The following is a 12945-nucleotide window of genomic DNA, read 5'->3' as shown; positions in this document are numbered from 1 at the left end:
TAGTTTTCCTCCGATTTAACCTTCTGCCTTAATTTTCGACTTTTATGCTCTTCTATCTAGGATCATGTTCTTAGGGTGCTGAAGGTGCGACATGTCTTGCTAATTCCCTCTCTCTAATTTTTCCTGGTTTACCTCTTACTCTTCTTAGGCCTCGTATAATCCACCTTTTGCACCTCTTCATTGGGGCATTTGATCTCTTCATTTCATACCCGAACCATTTAAGACTCGTCATGTTCAGAATCTCCTATCTTTTTCTTTCACCCCTTACTCCCCTTTTCTCACCTTATTAGATGATAAAACTAAAGCTAGTGCATATAATTTTTTTCTAATACATTCTACCAAACGATCCCTAAGAGTTAAATGATTCATTTATTTATGACAGTTATGTATGAAAAAAAATGTATAGAGAAAATTCAGAAAAAATTATTCCGTTGCCGGGACTTGAACCCGGGTCTCTCGGGTGAGAGCCGAGTATCCTAACCAACTAGACTACAACGGATTTGCAATATTTCATAGAGTGTTACTATATAAAGAATATAATCTACAAATCAGAAAGGTCAATATTTCAAAAGTTGAATGACAAATTATGATCATTTTTGTAGAAGAATTTGAATGCATGAAGTTCATTTATTTTGTGTTAATGCTTTGTTAATATCAAGGAGAAAATGAAACAATTTGTTAAAGTCAAGAATAAATGGATCAAGAGTATATAATAATTAATAAATGACGAAATAAAGCTATTTTAAATAGTAAAAAGAGCAAATTTAGGCATTTCCCCCCGTTTAGTATACCTTTTATGAAAAGCCTTAAAGTAAAAGTCTAATGACAAAGAATATCATGAACTATCATGATTCATAATGATAGTTAGGTCCCTGCTTAGTTTTATACTTATCTCTGTATTATTTCTAATCATTCCACTATAATACCAATTTTTCATAATTGCACTCAGTGTTTATACAAAATAAATAATTTAGTATTGGTCGTAAAAAATTCAAACGATCATATATATCACTTTTTTTAAAGTAGGAGCCGCATAATATAAAAATCCATTGTCACAAATTATGACGTAGGCTCAATCAAGACAACCAGCCTAGGCCACGGACCTTCATGATTAAGTGAGAAATTCGTATATATATAAATTAAATCTTTGCATTCGTTTAATATAAATATGGAATGGGGTAAAAAGTTTGATCTTGGTGCCAAATGGATTTTGTAGATCTAAATAATCAAGAAATAATAAATGAATAAGGACATATAAACAAAACATTTTCTTTTATACTATAATAAATAATAAATATTTTGCCTAATGACTAGGTCAATACAATTTGCCATTTGTGCATTTGCTTCATCATTTGTCTGATTGATTAATTATTGTTGCTTCAGACCCACCAATTCTTTAATACTAAGATTCTATCTTCTTTTTAAAAAAAACTTGATTAGTATAGTCCAGACTGGCTAAACACTTAACCAACATTCCCTTTTAAGATGGCTTCCTATATACATTTGTCAGGTAGTTACAGAGCTACATTGACCCAAGAAAAATTAAATCTCCTTCGTCGAAAAATTATATTCCATGCAACTGAAACTTATGTATAGAAAGTTATTATTATCTATCTTGCTGTTTTTGCTATTTGTTACTATTACCTCTTTTTCATTGTCTCACTCTTTTCAGTTGAGCGTCTTTCGAAAACAATGATAAGGTAGACGTAAGATCTGCGTAAACTCCACTTGTGGTATTACATCGAGTTTATTGTTATTGTTGTTGCATTTACCTTCTCATAAATAACTTAGATACAGATACTAAAGAAATATATGAACAAATCCTCTTGTGCTAATAAGTAGAATCAATTGTTGGATAATGCAATAAAATCCATCCATAGTCATGTTCAATACTACAAAATGAAAAATCAAGGGGAGAACATAGAACTTTACACTGATGAACTTACAAGAGATACAATCCCTCAAAAGAGTCGGAAAAAAAGAAGATTAAAGGCAACCCACAAAGAACTACAAGTCCCTAAATAGTAAAATACTGCCTTTTAAACAAAGAATTGATGGTCACAACTTGAAAGGATTATTGTACAAGGAGCAACATGTTTCATAAGCTAGATATAATTCACACCCTGAACATCTGAAAAAACATATACGCATACGGCGCTAGGCTAGGAAGCAGCAGGAGAGGAGGAGCCTTTAGAATGGATTCCGAACCACATGCACTTATCTTTCACTGCCTCAGCTTCACTAGCATATTCTTTAAATCTGTACTCTTCTAGCTTGCTGGTTGGGGGTACTTTTCCTTCACTGTAACACTGACTGCACAAGCTAAAATGTGATTTTATCTCCTTAAAGCGAGACCCAATGATTGGGTAACGACAAGTTGCACAAACATGGCTACCATGACGATTCCTATCCCCCATTTCAAGCTTCAGCAAAGTGGACATTATACCAAAACCCCAATCAGGATCATCAAACATTGCAGTGAATTCTGCTAAAGACACTAATGATGTGTCCATCTCCCCGTGAATTTCTAGCATTTCACTTGCTCCTTGGGAAGGAATGTAAATAGCTCTCAGCAGTTTAATGTACCTTTGAGCATCAGTTTTCCTTATTTGGCTGCTACCCTCATTCACAGGACGCCACAAAAGCGCCTCATATGCAATGCGTTTTCTTTTGTCTGGTGATCCTCCACAGACAGGAGCAAGAACAGCAAAGAACATGCCCAGATCCAGCCGACCTGATTCTGACTCATCTAAAACAGAGAGAACTTTCTGGTTAATGGCTTTAACAGCACCTATAAAGGTTTCAGGCTTCAAGAATTTAAGCAATCTGTGCAGAATCTCTTCCAGTGAAGCCTTGCGTATTGACTTTTCAGGTACACCACCGGAATAAGACATTGGTACATCAGTTTCATTTATTTCCTTCTTTATCTCATCAACATCACAACGATTAAGACGAGTAATCCTCTGAAAACTTCTAATATCGAGAGCAGTAGATAAATCTGCTCTCAATGTGGTTTTCTCACCCACGGACTTGAACTTAGAGGGTTCAACAATGATAAAGGCCTCCTCCCCATTGCCACCACCATTCCCCTTCAACTTCTTTTTCTGAAGTTGTTTCAAATGTGCTACTGCATCATGCAATTCCACTCTGTTTGTCATCTTCAGAGCTTCTTTCAAAGCTTTCTTAGCTTCCTCAGTTTCCCCAGCCCCCAATAAAGCCACAGCCTTATTGAGCTGTGCTCTCCAGTGATTCGGCCAAACACTTAGTACCCTAGTGTACATCTCTGAAGCACGCTGATATCTACCCATATCCATGTAAAGTCCACCTAAATTGTACAAGGCATCAACATGGCCAGGTTTCAAATCAATAGCTCTCTGAAACTCCTTAATAGCATTATCATCATCACCCATTGCGTGCAACGCAGAAGCAAGATCACAATGTGCATCAGCATAGTCACTCTTCATATAAATGGCCTCTTCTAATGCCTTAACTGCTGCCTTATACTCACCCACGCCAAAAAGTGCACTACCCAAAAGTTTCAAAGCTCTAAAATGAGTAGGACACAAAATAGCAGCCTCTCTATAATGTTCACAGGCACTAATAACCATACCTTCGCCTTCAAGAGCAATTCCCAAATTCACATGAATCTGAGGAAGCAAATAAGCCCACTGACTGCCGCTAGCTTCAGCAGCCTCCAATGCCAGCAAGAACTCCTCTTTCGACTCACTATGTCTTCCGAGCACATACAAGCAATTGCCAGCCCTGAAATGTGGCCTAACATCAGCAGGCTGCAACTCACAAGCTCTCTTAAAGCTCACCAGTGCTTCCTTAAACAAATGTTGATCATACAAAACCCTGCCAATTGCCATGTGACCATCAAAAGCTTCTTCCCTTGACCTCGACCCATCAGCCCTCGACCTCAACACACCCAACTCCTTCACAAACACAGCATAGTCATGTCCAGTCTCCTCCCAATTAACCCGTTTATCCGTAATCTCAGTCGAAGGCCCTAATTCCCTCGACCAACCTTCCGAATAAACATCAGAATTATCATTCTTCAGCTTCCCATCTTTTGATTGTTTCGATTTAAGCCTCTTGATCAATATCTCAAGGTCATCTACAAGCTTCCAAGTATCATCAAACACAATGCCATGATTCGGAGAAGCTGCCCAAGCTGCAGTCCGCTGTTTCTTATGCGGCTCCATCACTCTCTCATCCGCAATCGACGACGACGAAGCCTCTTCCGCAGCAATTGAAGTTCCAGCATTATCCTCCGGCTTAAGCTCAAGCCCAAGCGCGTCAAAATCACGATCAACATCACCAGCACCATCATCATAGGTACGCAAAAGTCCCTCATAAGTAAGCCCCTTTTCACCATCAATAAACTCGCTGTACGTACGGAAAACCTCATCGAGAATAGCATTAATTTGCTCTTCGCTAAACTTAACCCTAGGGTTTACAGCGACCACCAAAGCTGCCATTTCCTCTCGATTAAGACCCCCGTCATGGTTACCATCAAATTGCTGAAAAATCCTCTTCACCTTCTCCGATCTGCTTCCCCTCGTAGCCATTTTCCAAAATTAACGCCAATTCAAGTACAAATTCTAACCTTTCACGTAATTGGGTGTCGAAAACTTCAATCAAGATTCAAACTTGGTAAATAAAGGTAGAGAATCTGTAAAAATTAGGGTTTATACTGAAAGCAAAAAAAGACAGGATTTTTAGGGTTAGGGTTTCAAAAGGAAGATAAATTAAGGAAAATGGGAGAAATTGATAAATGGGTATTGAAAAAAGATGAAATTTTTGGTAGCATTTGGATCTGGAGAAAGAGAATATGGGGAAAGATGAAGAGGAAGAAGAAGAAGACAACTGTTTTCTGTTTACATTTTTTTTTTTTCCTTTTTGTTCTTCTTCTGGTTGTGATGATGGGGAGTGGTGGTGGGGCAGAGTGACTGGAAAATTTCAAAGATCATAGAATTTTTAATTTTTTAATTTTTTTTTTGCTTTTTTCAATTTGTTTGGCTAAAATAAGAAAAAGTTTCCAACTGTCAAAGAAAAAAAAAAAAAAGGTACTCCAATTAGTTAAAAAGAAGAAAAAGAAAGAAAGTGATTTTTGAGATTTTACATTTTAATTGGTAGATGCGAACATGTGAGTTAATGATGATTAGTAATAAACACAACACATGTCAATGTCATGCATTATTTGTTTTGGTTAGGTTAAAGTTTATCTACCTAGGGTTTTTTTAAATTAAGAGGTTAATAATGTGTATTGTTTAGTCATTTCTCAATTTCTATGAAACATCAATTAATATGAATATCGTGATAAAATATTTATATCAATTATTATTTTTAAAGAGTATAAAATTTAAATTAGACAAATAAAAAGAAGATATGCCTAGTTCGAAGGTTGTGAGGGAAGTATAATTTAATGATAATCATGTTTGCAAAGGGTTATAGTCTATGTATTTTATTGAGTTGTGGTGAATATCCGATGTGAATAATTCTTACTATTTTGGTGTGCATATTTAGTCATATGTTTTGTGAATCATATTTAACTTCTAAAACATTTTATTACATTTGTAATTGTTTTCATGTTTCATTATATTATATGTATTTTGATTACGCTTAAGAAGACACACATTAATAGTATTGAATGTTAAATACGAATGAAATTTTGTAATAGTGACAAGATTTACGGTTTGTAGGTTTGAAACCGTTATAATGACTGAACCTAATAATACAACAATTACATTATTTCATTTGAGTTCTATCATGAAGATTAATTGAAATTTGCATCGAAAACTCTCTTTTATTTATAAAAGTTAGTTCTCGTTCCTTTTCTTCTTCATAAATTTTACCCTTTGCATTGAGAATGAAACAAAAAATTTCTGGATTACTCTTATATCGAATTGAATTTGCTGTTTAATTTGAAAAATAGAAGTCAAATTTAAAAGTGACATATATAGAGATATAAATATTATATTTTCCTTGAAAGTTACACATTGCATTGTCATAACCTTGTTATTGTAGTTAACTTATTCTTGAAAGTTTTGATTAATTAGTATTATTTCAGTGATATTGATTGATGAGTTGAGGAATTAATGAACAAAATCCAAATCTATAATCTTTAATTCCAATTTTACTCACATTATGAAGTTTTCTTCTAACTTCATGGCTGCCACTCATCCTATTTCTATCTTCTAATAATTTTTAGTCAATGTTGAATGTTGATCATTATTTATTCATAATGTGGCAAGACAATTTTATCATAAATTAAAACTCTAATTAATAACTTTGAAAACTATATTTCCACAACTTAACTTATTTAAATGGAACCAAAATCATATCAAGACGTAGAAATAATCCCAGTAGTTCAAATCCCCCTTTTTAACTACATGAATCATGATCATACAACATGCTTAAGTTTTTGTTTCACTGGAACAACACAATTTAACAACTTAGTCTTACAAGTGGGATCTAAAAAGGGTCATGTACGCAAATCTTATCCCCTACTTGTAACACTAGGTAGTAAAACTATTTCCGATCAAGCCTCCGCTTAAGAAAAACAGAAAACACAACATTTATGAAGTCACAATTTGCATAAATAACCTTTTTTAAGGTTTCTATTTATGTTCCAATTAATCCAACGTGCTAAATATATCCACAAATGAACTAACAACAACATGGACACAATGTAAAGAGTGACCTTGAAAAAATCAATAAGGATTGTGATAAAGTGGTAAGTACTCTGTCATTCTTAATCAGAGTTCTGAGGAGAGAGCACTTTACCCTCAATATGAAATTTTCTAACGCAAATTTAAATTTAGTGAGATTCTAATGTGATGTCAAATACCGAGTGGAAAATAAAAAACAGATGGACATAATGTAAAGAGTGAGCTTGAAAAAAAGGCCATATGGTGCAAATGGATAAAAATGTAAAAAATTTCTCATATCTAACGGTGCTTATTTAATTCCTTACAAATTCCAGTTGAGTCGTTATTGTTTTAGCGGTAGCTGTTTATTTCAAAGTTCCGTACAAATCGCTTAAAAATGCAAACACAGAAAATAGTGAGCGTTGCAGAAAAATTCTCAGCTCAAATTTGTTACATTTTCTCCACCATAAATCTCAAATTCCGAGTTTTTAGCGTGTTTTCAGCTCACCCCATTATCTTTACAACAGCAAATATCATCATCTTCACCTCTCCTCCCAAAAAAAAAATCATAACAGTTTCTTCTTTTTCTTGCATAAACCACACAATTTTAATTGCTGTACTTTGGTTTGCCAAAGATAATTTTCAAATACCACTACCAGCACAAAAGGTGAGCAAGGTGATGATTATTCTTGGCAATAATTTGAAAAATATAGAACTTTTTGTAAATGATTATGGTTTAGTTTGTGGGGTTGAGGTGTTTGATGAAATGTGTCTAAGAACTGCGTGTTTATGAGCTAAAGAACCAATTTTTAGGTGTTTTTTGTTACTGTTTTTTCCCTCAGTTTGTGGGGTTGAGTTGTTTGACAGAATGCATTCAAGAGTTGCAGTTTTGTGAGCTAAAGAGCCCATTTTTAGGTGTTTTTGTTATTACTATTTTTTCCCTCAGTTTGTGGGGTTGAGTTGTTTGACAAAATGAATCCAAGAATTGCATGTGTATGAGCTAAAGAACCAATTTTTAGGTGCTTTGATTTCCATAACTATTTTGCTTAGTTTGTGGGGTTGAGTTGTTTGACAGAATGCATCCAAGAATTGCATGTTTATGAGCTAGAGAACTCATTTTTAGGTGCTTTGATTTCCATTACTATTTTTCTCAGTTTGTGGGGTTGAGTTCTTGACAGAATGCATTCAAGAATTGCATTTTTCTGAGCTAAAGAAAACATTTTTAGGTGTTTTTTTGCATTTTGTCTGAATTTTGGCAGATAAGAAGATTATATACGAGGTTTCAATCAAATTAGGCATATACAGAGGGTAGGGAGGTGGTTATAAGGCAGTTCCTCTCTTTTAATACAAAGAGAGGGACCATATGAAGATTTGTGATTCATTGATATAATCTATTTGCTGGTCCTCTTCAAGTGCATTGATTCTGGGGAAAGAAGAGGGTGCTAAAAATGAGCTCAGTGTATGGGGAGGAGGCATCTCAATATGGTGATGATCACGGATCAGTTGCTCATGAAGAGAAAGAGAAGATTTTTGTTGCAGTTAGATTGAGACCTTTGAATGAGAGGGAGATTACATGTAACGACGTCTCGGATTGGGAATGCATCAATAACACCACAATTTTGTATAAAAATTCTATGTCAGAGCGTTCATTGTTTCCAACTGCTTGTGCATATGGTAAGCTTCTTCACATTTTCATTTTCCTTTGCGTTGTGTTTTTATTTTTTGAATTGAAAAGATTCCTCCTTAAAATTGGTATATGCAATTGAACAGACCGAGTATTTGGGTATGATTGCTCCACAAGGCAGGTGTATGAGGAAGCCGCCAAAGGAGTTGCTCTTTCAGTTCTTAGTGGTATTAATTGTAAGTACTAACCCTTGTTCACGGTCCATTTTCTTCACCTACGTAATGATGTTACAGTAATAACGTATGAAATGTCTTTGCAGCAAGTATCTTTGCATATGGACAGACAAGTAGTGGGAAAACGTATACTATGTCTGGAATCACCGAATACACATTAGCAGATATATATGATCATATATGCAGGGTGGGTAAACCTTTCCTATTCTCCTATGCAATTTATTTATGTTGTACAGAATTCAGAGTGTCTGATGCTTTTAAGGTACCTTTTTATTTTCAAAAACTTTTAGACCGTAGACCGAGAATTTACACTAAAATTCTCTGCCATGGAGATATACAATGAAGTTGTTAGAGACCTTCTAACCCCAGAGGACACTCCACTTAGACTCCTCGATGATCCAGAGGTGAATATATGTTTAAGCATGATCAAGTTTTGTTTTATTCACAGACAATATTATGCGAGTAAGTAACCTCTTTCGTTTACAGAGAGGGACTGTAGTTGAAAAACTTACAGAGGTAACACTGAAGGACTGGAACCATCTAAAAGAACTGCTGTCAGTATGTGAAGGTAAAAGGCTGAGACTGCTATGTAGTGTTTCCAGCAAGTTAATATGATATAACTTCAATTGTTACCATTCTTGCAGCTCAAAGGAAAATAGGAGAAACTGCTCTCAATGAAGTGAGCTCAAGATCTCACCAGATTCTGCGTTTGGTTAGTGCATTGGTTACCAGATGGTTTATGAATAATAATATATAAAGGAAATGTATCATTTTCTTAACTTGGACAAATGATCTTTTTGCAGAAAGTTGAAAGTACCGCTAAGAAATTTGTTGGCTTAAACTCAAGCACTCTGACAGCTGCAGTGGTGAGGAAAATTACCTCTGCACGGACATCACTTAGAAGGATCATTGGAGTCCTTGTAAGTTCCTACGAAAATGATTGATGGGCAATATTTTGTTCTTTTTCCTGCAGAATTTTGTTGATCTTGCTGGAAGTGAGCGTGCTTCTCAAACCATGTCAGCAAATGTAAGACTGAAAGAAGGTAGCCACATCAATCGCAGTTTGCTGACTCTTGGAACTGTCATTCGCAAATTAAGGTTGCCACATAACTACAGTTTGCTGAGCTTCAAATTTATTTTTGTTTTGGCTTCTTCCTTAGATCACTAAAAGGCTATTTCAATAAGTCTTGTTCATCGATATATTTTTGTACTTTTATCAGCAAAAAAGGAAATGGACATATTCCTTTCAGAGACTCGAAGTTGACACGCATACTACAGAATTCATTGGGAGGCAATGCCAGAACTGCCATCATTTGCACCATGAGTCCTGCACATAGCCATGTTGAGCAATCCAGGAACACTTTGTTGTTTGCAACTTGTGCCAAGAATGTCATTACTAACGCAAAAGTTAACGTGGTAATGTCAGAGAAGGCACTGGTGAAACAATTACGAAAAGAATTAGCTAGATTGGAAGCTGAGCTAAGGAGTTTATCGGCACTTGCTGCCTCAGGTGGATCTGCAGAGGCTCTGAAAGAAAAGGAGGATCTGATAGAAAAGGTAGCAATGGTGACTTAACCTTTGCAATAACTAGTATTCTGGGAAAATCCTACAATATCTTTTCATACATTGTTCTTCAACCTAATTTTGATCTCTTAGGACTTCCCCATCATGCCTATAAGACATGGCAAGACAAGAATTGTTCCAAAACTAAATGTCTCAATGATGATTTATCTTTTGGTTTGCTATGGATCTCAAAAACTTACTGTTTTAGCATCAAACATGTGAGTCTATTAATACATATGGCCGCCTTTTGGTGCAGTTTGGGCGCAGGACTTTAGTATTTGTCATAGATGACAGTTCAGATTCAGTGTTTCTCAATGATTAAATATTTATCTTACTTCAATTGCTTGAACTTCGATCTAAGTATAGTGGCTTTCATTCAAGACAAGACATCCATAACCTATTCCCTTTTTGTATGATGATGCAGATGAGCAGAGAAATAAGGGAGTTAACCCAGCAGCGTGATCTTGCTCAATCTCGTTTTCACCATTTTCCAAGTTCAGGGTCATGGGTATGTGTAGTTAGTCTTGAATGAGCTCATAAACTTTTCAATTCATAATATACATCAGGGAGCTTAATCTGTTCTCTTTCTCATGTAGACTGAACTGAGTAGTGTGTCATCTCCTGATAAGGCCCAATGGCTGGATGACTGTGCAGCATCAGAAGTATCAGAATGTGTATATCCTTTTCGTCCTGATGGTGTATCCGCTGTATCTCAATATGGCAGATACGAAGGCCTTAATTCTAACAAGCTAGGTGAACAGATTCCCGAACCTCCAGAAGATCAGTATCTCTGTGATGACACCTCCCCAAGGCTGTTTATTGAGAAATATTTTGGACCTGATCCATGTAAGGGATGGGAAAACAGTTCTCAAAGAACTGTTCAAAATTTGGAAGATAACTGCAAGGAAGTTCAATGTGTTGAAGTGGATTCGAACACGAAGAGTATAAGCTCTGATAAACATTCATCACCTCGAAAGGGAGATCAGGAGTCAAGTTTCATTGACAAAGATCATAACGATAAAGAACCAAAGCAAACTAGCAATCTGGTCGTGGAACACTCTTCTTCTTCTTCTTCCGACACAGATTCTGACTCAAATAATTTACCAAGGAGCAGAAGCAGTGAAGCAATAATGATTAACGTGCTAGTATCAGAAGGATCTGAAGTAACTAAGGAAAATGGGGACATATCAAGTGAATCTGAGGAAGAGTTATCTATTAAAAAGATTGATATTGAGGAGAAACCTTCTCAGCTGGAGCTTTCGGCTGATAATGTTAAGGTGTTATCAAAAGAACACAACCACAGTTTCACGATTGAAGTAAAGCTCAAAATGTCAGGTGAAGACAGTGAGAAGATTTGTGCTGAGGAACCCAAAATGTCAGGTGAAGGTGGCACAAAAAATTGTGCAGAGGGTGAGGTTGCCAAATCTGTGCCTGAGAAGCAATCAGGGGATAATTTGGTAAGTAGCTAATTTGCTGCTTGAGATTAATAGCTAGAACTGCACATCCTCCTTAACACAAAAAAAAATCTAAAATTCTCTTCTAATGTATACCGATATACATACTTTGATAAGTTCGTTAAGAGATCATAAGAAATTAACTTTATCTTGTTAGGTCCAGGATACTGAGCCAACCTCCAAGGACTTGGGAAACTTTGCCGGTGATTCCTTGAATTCAGAGAATGAATCAGAATTATCTCCTTCCAGACAGTGGATGGAATTTGAGAAACAAAGGCAAGAGATAATAGAACTATGGAATGCATGCAATGTGCCCCTTGTTCACAGAACATACTTTTTCCTACTCTTCAAAGGGGATCCAACTGACTCAGTTTACATGGAAGTGGAGCTTAGAAGACTGTCCTATCTGAAGAACGCGTTCTCTTTAGGAGCTAAAGTTGTGAAAGACGGTCAAATTTTCTCACAGGCAGCAAGGTACTCATTTATATCTTTTTATTTTCTGTAGTTTTTGGAGATTTCTTGCATGGGCTGCTATGTCTTGAGTTCTTGTCCCACTTTCACAAACAATGAGACAAGACAAAAATTTAATATAGGGAAAATGGTCAAAAATACCCTTCTATTATCCGAAATATCTTACGTTTACTTTCCATTACACTTTAGGATCATTCATACCCTTCCTTAGCAATTCGTCTCATATTTGCCCATGATGATAACAAAGTTCTAACATGAAGTATAACAAAGGGTAATTTAACCAAAAGTAGAGTCTTAACACCTTTTTCCTAGAAGTATTTTGACATGTGAAGTCAACATTAGAGCTCTGCTAAAGTCAAGGGCAAATACGAGACAATGTGCTAACAGCAAGGATATGAATTATCCAAAAATATAGTGGGGAGTAAGATTAAGATATTTCGTACAGTATAAGGGTAGATTTCAAAGTTTTTTCCTTTAATATATTTCAAGCATGTAAAATTCATCTATCTGAAAGTGTGATAAAATATTGATGCAAAAGTACTCTTATCCTTTCGAACAGTTTAAATGCTCTGAATCGCGAGAGGGAAATGCTGAGCAAGTTGCTTCTTAAGAAGCTTTCTTCAAAGGAGAGAGACAACTTATACGAGAAACAGGGCATTGGTCTAAAAACTAAAAGGAGAAGACTTCAACTGTGTCATCAGTTATGGAAAGATACCAAAGACATGGATCACATTAAGGAAAGTGCAGCACTCATCTCAAAATTAGTTGGATTCGAAGCACAAAACGAAGTCCCAAAAGAGATGTTTGAACTCAACTTCTCACCAGGGCCAAAAAATCTCAGGTCTTTCAGCTGGAAACCAAGAAAAGCCTAATGTGATCTTCTAAAGCAAAAGATTTAAGGATTATTTGAAGCATTGTAGTAGCTTCAAAATGAATTGACCCCCCCC

At 35.8% G+C, this 12945-nt stretch overlaps 2 protein-coding genes and 1 non-coding gene across 4 annotated transcripts; 1 reads left to right on the top strand and 2 right to left on the bottom strand.

Annotated features, from left to right (window-relative positions):
- Positions 1 to 426: 426 nt before the first annotated feature.
- Positions 427 to 499, bottom strand: TRNAE-CUC (transfer RNA glutamic acid (anticodon CUC)). The gene has a single exon. It is a non-coding gene; the product is annotated as a tRNA-Glu (tRNA).
- A 1366-nt stretch (positions 500 to 1865) lies between these two features.
- LOC125854484 (uncharacterized TPR repeat-containing protein At1g05150-like) lies at positions 1866 to 4942 on the bottom strand. The gene has a single exon (XM_049534051.1). The coding sequence runs from the start codon at positions 4569 to 4571 to the stop codon at positions 2163 to 2165; it is 2409 nt and encodes an 802-aa protein (XP_049390008.1). The 5' UTR covers positions 4572 to 4942; the 3' UTR covers positions 1866 to 2162.
- A 2055-nt stretch (positions 4943 to 6997) lies between these two features.
- On the top strand, positions 6998 to 12938 carry LOC125855433 (kinesin-like protein KIN-7E). 2 transcript variants are annotated; one of them, XM_049535157.1, is made up of 14 exons: positions 6998 to 7320; positions 7913 to 8327; positions 8424 to 8513; positions 8597 to 8697; positions 8801 to 8914; positions 8997 to 9078; positions 9155 to 9222; positions 9314 to 9376; positions 9484 to 9608; positions 9731 to 10067; positions 10498 to 10581; positions 10670 to 11530; positions 11685 to 12001; positions 12558 to 12938. In XM_049535157.1, the coding sequence occupies exons 2-14, from the start codon at positions 8102 to 8104 to the stop codon at positions 12868 to 12870; spliced, it is 2781 nt and encodes a 926-aa protein (XP_049391114.1). In that variant the 5' UTR covers positions 6998 to 7320; positions 7913 to 8101; the 3' UTR covers positions 12871 to 12938. The 2 variants fall into 2 exon arrangements, with proteins under 2 accessions (XP_049391114.1, XP_049391113.1); XM_049535156.1 differs by having other exon boundaries at positions 7064 to 7329.
- Positions 12939 to 12945: the final 7 nt, after the last annotated feature.

The sequence above is a fragment of the Solanum stenotomum genome, chromosome 2 (genome assembly GCF_019186545.1).
Source record: "Solanum stenotomum isolate F172 chromosome 2, ASM1918654v1, whole genome shotgun sequence".
Classification (NCBI taxonomy): domain Eukaryota; kingdom Viridiplantae; phylum Streptophyta; class Magnoliopsida; order Solanales; family Solanaceae; genus Solanum; species Solanum stenotomum.
This window is presented reverse-complemented; position numbering and strand designations above follow the sequence as displayed.